This window comes from Rhipicephalus microplus, chromosome X, assembly GCF_043290135.1.
Source record: "Rhipicephalus microplus isolate Deutch F79 chromosome X, USDA_Rmic, whole genome shotgun sequence".
Classification (NCBI taxonomy): domain Eukaryota; kingdom Metazoa; phylum Arthropoda; class Arachnida; order Ixodida; family Ixodidae; genus Rhipicephalus; species Rhipicephalus microplus.
The window spans coordinates 205,796,922-205,809,945 of NC_134710.1; the positions used below are offsets into that span (position 1 = coordinate 205,796,922).

General features: G+C 42.6%; 1 protein-coding gene across 1 annotated transcript in view; it reads right to left on the reverse strand.

The window, feature by feature from the left end:
• The window catches only part of Tim23 (translocase of inner mitochondrial membrane 23), a 60,927-nt gene that overhangs the window by 35,077 nt on the left and 12,826 nt on the right, over positions 1-13,024 (reverse strand). Inside the window, exons 4-5 of the mRNA XM_037435706.2 lie at positions 7,058-7,145; positions 1,026-1,084 (exon numbers count right to left, since the gene is read on the reverse strand). Coding sequence (XP_037291603.1) covers positions 1,026-1,084; positions 7,058-7,145 — 147 coding nt within the window. The remainder of the gene's footprint in view (positions 1-1,025; positions 1,085-7,057; positions 7,146-13,024) is intronic.

Genomic DNA, 13,024 nt, shown 5'->3' on the forward strand with positions numbered 1-13,024 from the left:
ACTATCACGGCGGGTCGACTGCCAATGGTTTGACAGACAGCTCAAGCTTCTTGACATAAGCATCAAGGATTTTTTTTTTTTTTTTTTTTTTTTTCCCGAGAACATGTTGCAATGAGAGTATCAGTGGCTGTTGGTGAAAGACTGCAAACTTATGCCAACTGGGCATGCGAATAGAATTATCTTGGCAACTTCGTGTGTGTGGATCCTTTACACATGGATAGTTGCTCCACACGACGTCATGGTGCAATTTTTTGTGAAGTGAGGATTAACCAGGACAATTATGTGCTGTGGGACCGCAGCAAATGTGATGGTGGAAGCAAGAGTGAGGATAATGACACCAGTGAAGACACATAGTGCAGAGCAAGTGTGTTGCTTGGAATGCGCTCGAGTCAACTTGCAATGGGGCAAATGTGGTTGTTCAGTCTCACTACGCTTGACTTGAAACATTTAAATCTACGAGAATGCAAAGGTGGACACACAACTATATTAATCTGAAATACACAAGAAGGTAGCACCACATGCTACCCGTGCTTGACAGAACCATCCGGCAAAGGGAGAACGTTCCCGTATTCACTGCCAGGGGTATGAGTGGCGCTGGCTAACACTCCTAGGGTTACACATACAGAAATAACTTAAGAAAATATTGCTGTTGCAGCTCATTTGGTAGAGCGCATTCCACATTCAATAGAAAGATCTCTGTAGGCTTCAATTTGTCTTTTCAATCATTTCACTTTATTTAACTATTACATTTCACCTAAATCTTACAAATGATGCCCTATATGGCTTCCCTGGCTTCACGATCATTTGGGTTCATATAATGTAGAAGGTAAGCAGTTTCTCACTCAATTTTTTACAACCACATTATTTATGGTACACTACTGCAAATACTGCTGACAGCCACCACACAAAGGCTTCTGAAGTATCTACAATTCCAATGACAGGTTCAGTGGCTATTAAATCCTGTACAAGCAGGGTATCTATTAACTTGAATGCAATCCACTACGAACATTACTAGAGTTTCTCACCTATGACACCTAGGACATTTGCAGACCCAGCTCCTCCTTTGGTTATGAAGTTGAGCATTCTGAAATGAAAATAAAGAGAATACCCACATATGTTAGTTTTTGTACTTTGAGATGGGTGAAATGCGTCGCCTCCATTCAAAGGGCATGCTGCACAAGCTTATCCATAAAAATGTCAATGAAATTGCACGCCATAACAACATACTGTTGGCCATAAAGCCAGTTACAGTAATATCACCTTAACCCATCGGCTTCTGCTCAGGCGGCCCGCCGGCCGGGCCGGTGAGGCCAAAAGTGCTTTGACCGCCCAATCGCTGGTCGCCTAGAAAATTTTTGTTTTTGAAATTGTTTCATAGATCGCAGCAAATAATTTTGCGTGTGCCTTTCGCTTGGTATATTATCTGCTCGACGGACATAGTTGTCCACATTTTACAGTTGTTCATTAGTGTGAATCACTTTCTTAAGCAGTGCACTATCTCAGCCTATTCGAAACATGACGTCGCAGAAGGCATGTGGAAGAAACCCTCCTGTCGCGGCCTCACCAATGTGCCTACAAGCCACCAAATGAGCTCGTTTTCCATGCCACATCCTCGCAAACAAACTCAAGCAGATTTCATGAAGACTTTGCTTAGTTCGTAAGGCACAGGGCGAAAAGTCAGAGAGCCGATGGGAGTGTAACTTGCTCTTCACATGCTCGTTTGCTTCAAACTTTTTCACAGACGAAAATCATACTGGAGCACATGATGCAGTCAAGCATTGTTAATTGAATAAAATAAAGTTTGTTATTCTATGACACTTGTTGTGGGTTTATTGCGGTTTAGGTGCACCGACCCATACCAGCAGCGGGCGTGAAAAGTTTCGCCTGAAATGCCAGGCAGGAATGGCCGCCGAGATTGTGGAAGCCAATGGGTTAATGTAGCAAGAACAACGATCTGAAGGCATGGAGGGTCAATCTAATTGCAAAAACTGGACATTTGACTGCTTTGCAGATGCTTCTATGTGCAGTCACTCACAAAAGCAGGATATGCCATCTAGTCAAGCAATGCTGTATGCTTCCCACATAGTTCCATTTTACATCAAACACAAGCTTCAGAGAGTGCCACTTCAAGAACACTTCTCAGTTGTTTTATTGTTGTTGTTGCTTCTTATCCAGGGTCTTACAACCCACCACCTAATGCCTAACAACTTACCACCAAATGTGCTACTTGAAAGCTGTATTGGCAAGACTACGGCAGCACCTAAAGCAAATGTTTTCCAGGCTCACTGAAAAAAAAAAACCCAGCTCACAGAGCTCTTCGTTACAGTAAGGGTTGAATACTTCAGATAATAATAGGTTTCGATTCTATGTTGCCATATATTGGGCCATGCGCTGTATTCTTGATGCTGTTTTGGCACGTTATTTCTTCAATATAAGGAAGAGTAAGTTGATACAGCTGGATTATCCTTGGGTTAGGCTGCATCAAGAATAAAAACCAGCAGTGTTTTGGTGAAATTGGTACCTGCTGCCACATGGAACTTATCATCCCTAGCCAGCCGTGTGCACAGAGTAACTTTTTAAGGGGAGACGCTCCTCGAAAAAGTTTTTTTTTTTATTTCTAGTAATACAGACTTGAAAAGTTTGTTAGTAGCATAGTTTTTCATGCAGATTTCAAATATGCAATCATTTTTTGTGTAGCTGCTATAATTATTGAGTTATGCCATAAACAATAGCAAAAAGTTACATTTTTTGCGGGCACTCTTTTATGTACTAAACTTTCAGTAAAAGCACTGTGTCTGATCTTATTTGACTCTTGGTAGATTGAAAAGTGCAAATATCTATATAGATATGTCACAGAAATATTGGAACCAAGAAAAAAAAAATTGTATTGAATGACTTATTATTTTCAATCTCCCTTGAAACAATAAGCTAATATTTTCACAACTAATGCTGGTAGGCATTGCAATTTAGAGTAGATATTTGCATTCTGCATGTGTTGAAGAATATGTGTGCCAAGTTTCGTTACTATACAATGAATATAAGTTTCTAAAAGGCTGCCCGGAAAACGTGAAACTGTCAGAAAAAATGAAAATGAGAAAAACAAGTTTGAAAGTTCGCAAAGTTGGCATTTATTAGGAAATCATTCTTTTTGCATCAAATTGGGGCACAATGAAAAGTACCTTGCCTTGAATGCACTGCAAGTGTCTAGAAGTCCCCTGCACCATAGCTTGGTCCTTCACGGCTCTTGCGGTCAGTGTCCTCAACACGAGCTCTCTTCGCTGTGTTGCGACGGTGTGCCCTCGCTTCTGCAGTTTGCTTCAGGTTCATCTTCCTGATGCGCATGACGTCCCAGTGGTCACCATGTGTGGCCAGATCTTGTGAGGGGAGAATTCCAATGCCTTCGAGCACTTCTTCAAAGCCCCTGTGGCCTTTGTTGTACCAGAGTACAGCAAGAGCGGTGGCTGTCTCCACAGTTGTTCTGGAGGCGAACTTTGTTTTTGGACATAGCAGCCATATCTTGCTGTTCAGCGATTCGGCTGCATTCTGTGTCTTGCCATGAAGGCACCGAATAAGGAGTTTCTCCTCTGTAAGACGCTTGTAGATAGACATAACTGCCAATCCTTGAGCCTTCGTCAACAGTGGGGTGTGGCGGGGTGCAGGCTCCCCCAGTGCTTCCGCACGCTTGTGCTTGCACCACGAATTTGGTCCCGCGGGGCAAAAGTTGTGGCTACTGGCACCATCACTGGAGCAGCAATGAAAATACGATGCCCATATGGCAGTGTACATATTTCGGACACTGTCCTTGTTGCTCGTGATGGCGATCTTGTAATATGCTTGTAGTTTTATTATTGTCGCATCTTTCAGTTTTTCGCCTCATGGCAGTGGCGTTGCCAATTTCCGTAGGGCAGTTCCCAAGCGCTTTGCAACGTGGTTCGTGCACTCTTCTTTGTCAATGGGGGTGTCACAGTATACATTTGCCTCGCAGACTGCAGTGTAGGCCTTGCTGTCACCATCACTTAGGAAGCTGGTGAATCGCAGTGGAGTTTCATAAGACAAGGTCCTCTGCCATATATTGACAGCTGCCGCAGGTTCCATTGCATGGGATGAGCAGTCAGTGTTTTTTTGGCAAACTGGAAGATGAAAAGCTCGCCATATCTCTTCATCCTCCCCAAGGTCCCTGTGTATACTGCAAGCATGGCAGTAGTTCGAAAGAACTTCAAAATCGAGGCAGAGCCCCGTGTCCAGGGACACGACTGTGCCCACTCCATTATGGCTTTTATGACCTCTTTTCTGCCAGGTGCCATCAAACATGACTGGCACATCTCTGCCGCCGACTGCGTCCTTCGTGATGTTTCGTGCCTGGTGCAAGTTTTTGCTCACTGCCGTCATCGCCGCACCATGGAGCTTCTTGCAAATGCCGTTGAATGTCTTGTGATGCATCGGGCTCGGAAGACCGAGAATCGCACAAAATCGTGAAAGTTGGTCGTGGCCTGCGCCTATAGCGCGTGCTGCCAGAACTGCATTCACGTTTACAGCAAAGCTGTCACGCAAGCTGCCGCTGTCAAAACGAGCGCTCGTTCCTTGGTCCCCGGCCGAAGCAGTACGTCTCGACGTGTGCGTGAACGAAAGTGCAGATTCAGGGCAATCAGAATTTTGACAGCACAGTTCGAGGAATGCCGAAAGTCCTTTGCGCTTTCCAGCTGCCTCTCGCACGCCGAGCTTCCGTTCGCGGCAGGTTGGGCATTGCGCACCCGCCACAAGTGCCGTCAGCGCATCGATTTCGCAAAGCAGCATGTTCGCAGTAGCAGCATCTACCGGTCTACGTTCACTCTCGAAGAATCCGATCTTCCTTTGGGATGCACTGACGAATTCCACGGCAGCGGCTATTTCACAACCACTGTCGCAGGGTTCGGTGACGGTGTTAGGCCTATCCGAAGTCGGAGTGTCGGGGCGTTGGTCGGGGGCGACATCGTCGTTCGCTGTCGCTTTGCGAAGCGTCCGACGCCGTTTCCCTCGATACTTGTGGCGAGTTCTGAACTTTCGATTATCTGAACTGCACTTCTTCGGGCTGGCCATGACGTAAAAATGCAGAGAAACGCAGAAAAACTCGATCACGACGTCCGAGGCTTCGCTCTTTTGCCGGAGAGATAGGAGGGGGAGGTGCGTGGAGCGCACCGCTGTCCAATGGCGGCCTCGCGCTGTATGCCGCGATATTCAAAACGCGTGACGTACGCGTTGTTTTTCTCGTTTTTCGTTTATTCTGCGTGAAGGCACGAGACTGGCTACTAGTGGATTATGAAGGATACGGCCTTCGCAGCATGCGTGCACGATTGCAAATGGCGGCCAACGCGTCGTTTTCGCGACAGGACGACGCGAACTTTGCCGTTTTTCGCGACTTTCGCGCATTTCTCGCGTCACCGCTGCCCACTTGGAAGCATTTTTTGATAATTTCTCGTGCGAATTTCAGCTTGATATTTTCAGAAGTAATAGATTATAGTCCAAGGATGCCAATACAGCCGGAAAAAAAAAAAAGCGAAAATTTTCCGGAAAACCGCGACTTTTCGACCCGCGTCTCCCCTTAAGCTCCCTTATTACACCCCGGGCACTAGCTCTACCATATGCGTGCGTTTGCCACAGTAGTGTTCTTCGTACCCACTCTGCTCCTGACCATGCACAGGCTTGCCAAAATCCTGTAGGGTCAACACGCTAAAGATGCAGCAGCGTGTTCGGATTGTCAAATATCAAAAGTACAAAGTGCAGTACACTTATACCCACTCTTCTTTCTCTTGGTGACTTAAAACAAAAAAAAATGTATGTTTGTCACAAAAAAGATAGATGCGTGTTGTTCTGCATGACTCTACCGGTCATTAGTAGGCTGGCCTCAGAACTTTGCAAAATGGGTCGACCTATTGTGGCATATTTGTGGCAGGAGCCACATCACAAATTGAGGGGTGTAATTCACCTGTTGGGCAACAAAGTTATCACGGTACACACTAACCAATACATATATGACAAGCTACTCTAGTCAGGCTCTATTAAGCCTAAGTCAAAGAATCCTCAAAACTATCAAACTATATTTTAACTGCAGTGTGTTAAAAACAGGTACACTTTACAGTGGTCATTGTAAACATGAGGATGCCTAGCTTTCAGGTAATTAGTTAATAATAATTATTGGGGTTTAATTCCCAAAACCACGGTATGATTATGAGGGGTGCCGTAGTGGAGGGATCTGGAGTGCGCCTGAAATTAAATACAATCGTCAATAATTCTAGCCCCCATAAAAAATGCTGCTACAGCAGCTGGGATTGGATTCCACAGCCTTCGGGTCAGCAGTCGAGTAGCCTAACCACTAAACCACCAATGCGGGTCTTAAGTTATTAGTTAATTTCCGAGATACTGTTTGTCTGAATATTCGCCAATAATGTAGAATTTTCGTTCACAACCACATATTCAAAAATATTCCAATCCAATTCATTTTAACAGAATTTGCTTGAAATAAGAAAAAACTTCAATTTCTATTCAAAATTCCTTGTATATACAGGCACCTAGCCCTAGGTGATACAAATATCTTGAGCAGTCCTTTTACATTCATGTCTAGATTCAGTACACCAGCACAATAGACATTCACAATGTGAAAAGTGCATGCCTTGTCAAAGTTATGCTGAGCATTTTAATTTAAAATAGTTTTTCCACATTTATGAGCGCTACAAGTATCAATGTCGCATATAAAGCTGATGAAATTTACCTCCTACACAGCAAAAAAAAAAAAAACTTAGTTCCAATGATAGCAAAAAATCCTGTCATACTACGGCTAACAAAAAAAAATTATCAGCACAGGAAGTATGACCATAGCCCTCAGAATATTCAGAACTTCATTTTATAAGTACTCAACAACTCATGGAATCCCACTGTAATACAGAAAAAATGCAGAAAAATAGAAACAAGCCAACATTATAAATGTGGGCCAACAGCAAAGAATAAAAACTAATCAAGCATCTTCTAGGAGCAGTCAAAGTAAAAAATACATATGCACAAAGAAAAACTCAGATGAACCTACTGAGTGCGTCGCACGCTTCCTGTGTGCCCTGCAAGGCTCGTCTCTCGTAGGCCTCTGTAGAATCCTGCTACTCCACCAAAGGCTGCCCCTGAAAGAAATGTATTGTTAAGAATCAAAACAATTTTCAAAGAGAAACAACCAAGCAGCCTCAACAGAACAGATGATTTACAGTGGATTTTGTTGCTTCAAAATTTTCATGTAATAGTACGTGGACAAGGGGGTCGAAAAGCAGAAAATATACATGCACAATGCCATTGTATTTCTGCCTTTATGCTTTTGCATAAAAGCAAGACAAGACATGACACTGTGTGCATACCAGCCTCCAGGTGTGGAGCATACATTGAGAGTATGCACACTGTATCAAAAAATTAATTTATTTTTACTGTAACGTGTGTCCAGTACCCAACTTTATTTGCGCATATTGTTTTCTATATGCATAATCTACTCACCAAGATTGCCACTTTGACTGAACTAATCAACCAAGTTAGAAAGGTTGAACAGCTTTTGCAGCAATTTTTTAGATCAGTGTATGCAGAACTTGGAGAAATTTGTTTAGAACCTAATACATTCAATTTGAACATAGTTAAACTTATTTCTACAGTTACTTTAGGCTTTCCTTTCCGGAGGGAACTCTTTCACAGTCATACATTAAACTTTAGATCACACAAGACACTACTGAATACTGCTTCCTAGTGTTTAGCAAACAGAGAAAAATCAAATCTCTACAAATTTAGCTATGCTGACAACTGCCAGCCTTACAGATTCAGCAAGAACATGCTTCACCATATCACAAATTTATAAATAACTAATAAAAGGTGAAATTTTATTACAGTCAGCAATTAAAAACACTTCAGTTCACATGACATTGCACTCTCAATCTTTTTTGATCATGTTGGAAGGAACTGAAACTAGGGCTGGAGCATAGTGTGAATAGATACTCACGACGCAACTGCCCTCTTTCTATGACAGTGCTCATGCTTCATTCATTTCTGTAAGTAGTGCATCCACCAGAACCACCTTTGTGGATGCTGCGGGAGTCATTGATATGGCTACAACAAACCAGAAACAGCAACAGCAGCAACAATGCTCAGAAGTGGAGAGTCGGAGAGCTGATCCACAAAAGTCTCTTGTTTGTTGAAAGGATGACTGCCAGTCCCGTGCTGGCGACTTCCAGCCAGGTGGCGTTCTCATGCTGTTTGCTCGAGCACCAGGCTGGGAGTGTGCTTATGCCTAATTGACCACTAAGCACTCAGTAACAATTCCAATATAACTCGACCTCCCACAGTAACAGAGAATGCTCAACAATTTCATTTGTGTGGTGGACAATAGATAACCTAAGATAGCATCTTTATGCTGTAAGGCATAGGTCGGAAAAAAATGTTGAGCTCACTTGGACTCATTCAAGAAATTACTTATGGCTCACTTATGGCGCACTTATGGCTCACTTAGGATAAAATTCACTTTAATTTTTCCGAACTGGACTCATTCAGACTCATACTCACCAAAATATCTCTCACTTTGACTCCCTCAAAGCTCAATCCGAGTCAAAGTGAGCATGATTGATTCTACTCATGAGCCAGTTAGCATCTAATTGAATAGCTTTTTCGATCACGGTGTCAGTGCTCTTAAACAACATCTCACGTAATTGGTGCTCTACTTGGTGCCTTTTGATCGCGTACTTACAAACACGAGTTATCAATGCTTGCAACCCCCCCCCCAACTCACACCTATAATACTGAGCTAGCATATTAACACTAGTGCGTTGAAGTAAGATGTGCGAGTAGATCTGAAGAAAGAGGTGTGATGACTACGATGGAGAAGAGAGAGAGAGACACAAAAACACACTGTATAGCATCATCTTAGCATCTTAGGATCACGCGACACCAACATGCCCATTTGTTCACCGCAACATTCTGTGAGTAAACGCAATTATAAACGTGAGCCGACATAACGCTGACAGTAAAGAAAAGTTGAGTAGATAGGACCATTGGCTGATAAAGAATGTTGAGCTTACTCAAGAAATATACTTTACACTTGAGGCACGCTAGTTCTTAGGCTCATAAAAAATTTTCTCAACTAAACTCACTCGGACTCCAGTTCAGTCTAACATGGTCAACCTATGAGTGAATTTGAAGGCCTGTATTACTAGGTATCTCTTTGTTAATCTTAGTGTCCCCATCTGACAGGAGAACCCAATAGAATAACTAAATGTCTGACTGAGGAACATCTCTAACACTGGCAAAGGAGACAAAGCAGTGCTCAAGTTGCTCATAACTAAGGCATAACTAAGGCAAAGGAGTGCTCGTGTGCCCTTGATAAGTCTCTGACAAAGCCCAAACACAAGTCTGTGGGCACACTATAATACATTCGCACATATCACATCACTTGAATACAAGGAATGCAAGCTAGAATGGCGCTCGGCAAGTCCAGTGACTAACAATCATAACCTTTTCTATTTTTTTACAAACTCTTGAAAGTGGCACACATTATTTTGCAGCTGCTCATGCGCGATTGAAGGAATCTTTTTTGAAAAAACAAGCAGCACGAAAAACAAGAGACCAAACAAAGAAGTATACATGCAGAGCCACTGACTTACAACAGAAACTTTATTCTTCAAACCACGCATATATACCTATGCAGTGGAACAAAAAAAGAAGAAACAAAAGTGATAGTCAAAGAAAAACCATAAAGTCATTCTCATAGCTCGTGCAATCAACCAGATAAAAAGACAACTTCCTTTTCTGAGAGGGCAACCGAAGGCCTACTCACGAATGCGTCCCCCAGTCTAGCAATCTCCAAGGCGTCCAGTATTTCACGGGTAAGCTGATCCCAATGACGCTTAATAAGCGCACATGACTGAAAATCAGGGGTACACCCACAATCTCGGCAAAGAATGCCTAGGTGGTCAGACACCGTCGAGGAAACACTATAAGCCTGTACCTTGAGACGCTCATTCAGACATCGCCCAGTTTGTCCTATGTATAGTTTACCACAGGACAATGGTATGGAATACACTACGCCATGAACACATGGAATTATTCCGATGAACTTATTCCGATGGTTAGTTCAGCAGGTGGTGGTCTCCCTAGCTTCTGGGTTGATGGCCCTACATATGCTATCCAGCTTCTCCGGGGCAGAAAAAACACATCTGCCGGCTATCCTCGTTAGGTTGTGGGCCACCCTGTGGATGTACGTAATGACAGCATACTTATTTTGCGGTTTACTTTCGCAGTTGCCCTCTCAGAAAAGTAAGCTGTCTTTTTATCTGGTTAATTGCATGAGCTATGAGAATGATTTTATGATTTTTCTTCAACTATCACTTTTGTTTCTTCTTTTTTTGTTCAACTGCATAGGTATATATGCGTGGTTTGAAGAATAAAGTTTTTGTTGTAAGTCAGCACTCTGCATGTGTACTTCTAGTCTCTTGTTTTCTGCGCTGTTTGTTTTTTTACTATGTCATACCAACATGCCCAAGCAACCACTTTAGCGGCATCTTTTATGGTTTTAAAGCACCACACCACAAATGTATCACTCATACTGACACAGCTGTACTACCCCTGTATACCAACTCATCAATATGACGACACAGTTGCCTGTCTCAATACCACAGGATGCATGAGCCAGAACCACTAAAAGTGAAATATAAAAATAAAATTATAGGGATGTGCAAATTCTTCAAATTTCTAATAAAAATCCAATATACTTTTTATATAATGCATTTTTATGTGAAAATTTCGTGTTTTTGAATATTCAGAAAATGCAGAACAAGAGGAAAATAGTCTGACAAACTGAATATTTGAATAATGAACAACAGCTATTTACTCTAACTTTTACACCAAAACATTGCTAATAAGTTATTAATGAGAAGTAGCAGATAATTATGTCAAGGAAAGTACAGGAGATGTTGTATGTAATAACTGTAATATGAATATGAAGAAACAGAAGTGGATGAAATGATAACTTGCCACTGGCAGGGAACGAACCTGCGACCTTCGAATAACATGTTCGACGCTCTACCAACTGAGCTACAGCACCAATCATCCTCCCATCCACTTTATGGGGTATATCCTCATCATCATCATCAGCAGCAGCAGCAGCAGCAGCAACCTGACTACGCCCACTGCAGGTCAAAGGCCTCTCCCATGTTACGCCAGTCAACTCAAACCTGTGCTTTCTGCTGCGACTTTATACCCCGCAAACTTTCTAATCTCATTTGCCCACCTAACTTTCTCTCTCCCCTCACCATGCTTTCCTTCTCTTAGAGTCCAGTCTGTGATCCTTAATACCCAGCGGTTATCTTTCCTTCCTGCTACATACCCAGCCCATGTCCATTTCTTCTTTCGATTTCGACTATGATGTCCTTAACACCTATTTGTTCACCAATCCACTCTGCTCTCTTCTTGTCTCTTACAGTTACACCTACCATTTTTCTTTCCATTGCTCGCAGCGTCATCCTCAATTTAAGCTGAACCATCTTTGTAAGTCTCCAGGTTTCTGCTGCATACCTAAGTACCGACAAGATACAGCTGTTATATACCTTCCTCTTGAGGGATAGGGGCAATCTACATGTCATAATTTGAGAGTGCTTGCCGAATGCGCTCCACCCCATTCTTATTCTTCTAGTCACTTCAATATTGTGGTTAGGCCCCGCGGTTATTACCTGCTCTAGGTAGACATAGTCTTTTACAACTTGAAGTGGACTATTACCTATCTCGAAGCGCTGCTCTCTTCCGAGGTTGTTGTACATTACTTTCATTTTCTGCAGATTAATTTTGCGACCAACCTTTCTGCTCTCCTTGTCTAACTCCGTAATCATGAGTTACAATTCGTCCCTTAAGTTACTCAACAATGCAATGTCATCGCCGAAGCGCACGTTACTAAGGTACTCTCCATTAACTCCTATCCCTAACTCTTCCCATTCTAGGCCTCAGAAAACCTCCTGTAAACACGCAGTAAACAGCATTGGGGAGATCTTATCCCCTTGTTTCACACAGTTCTTCATAGGTATTCTGTCACTTTCTTTATGGAGCACTACGGTGGCAGTTGATTCGTTGTAGATTTCTTTCAGAATGTTTATATATGCTTTGTCAACTCCCCAATTACAGTGTGTCTGCATGACTAATAATCTCTCTAATGAATCAAATGCTTTCTCATAATCTATGAAGGCTACATATAGTGGTTGGGTGTATTCTGAGCATTTCTTCATCACCTGATTGATAGTATGAATGTGGTCAATTGTTGAGTAGCCTGTTCGAAATCCTGCTTGTTCCTTTGGTTGATTGAATTCTAATGTATTCTTAACTCTGTTAGCAATTACCTTTGTAAACAGCTTGTATATGACGAAGAGCAAGCTGATTGGCCTGTCATTCTTTTAAGTCCTTGTCGTGCCATTTCTTATAAATTAAGATGATGTTAGCATCCTTCCAAGATTTCGGTACCCTCCCCATCAGGAGACACTTAGTAAATAGGGTGGCCAGAATTTTCTAACACAATCTGCCCTCTGTCTTTCAGCAGATCTGATGTTACCTAATCCTCACCAGCAGCTTTGCCTCTTCCCTCCAAGGCTTTCCTGACTTCTGTCATTACTGGTGGGATGTCATCTGTGGTTCTGCTAGTTCTTACATTATAATCGTGGTTGCCCGGCTACAGTACAGATATCTGTAAAACTCCTTCCCCTACTTTAACTATCCCATCATAATGGTAGTTACTTTGCCTTCCTCGTCCCTTTGTGCATACATCTGGTTTTTGCCTATCCCAAGTTTCCTCTTCACCGCTTTGACGCTTCCTCTGTTCTTTGAAGCATGTTAAATTCTCTCTATGTTATACCTTCTTACATCGGATACTTTACACTTATTTATCAACTTCAAAAGCTCTGCCAGTTCTATTTCGTCTGTCGTGTTTGAGGTTTACATGCTTTGACACTTCATAACGAGGTTCTTTGTTTCCCAGGACAGCTTGCTAGCGTCC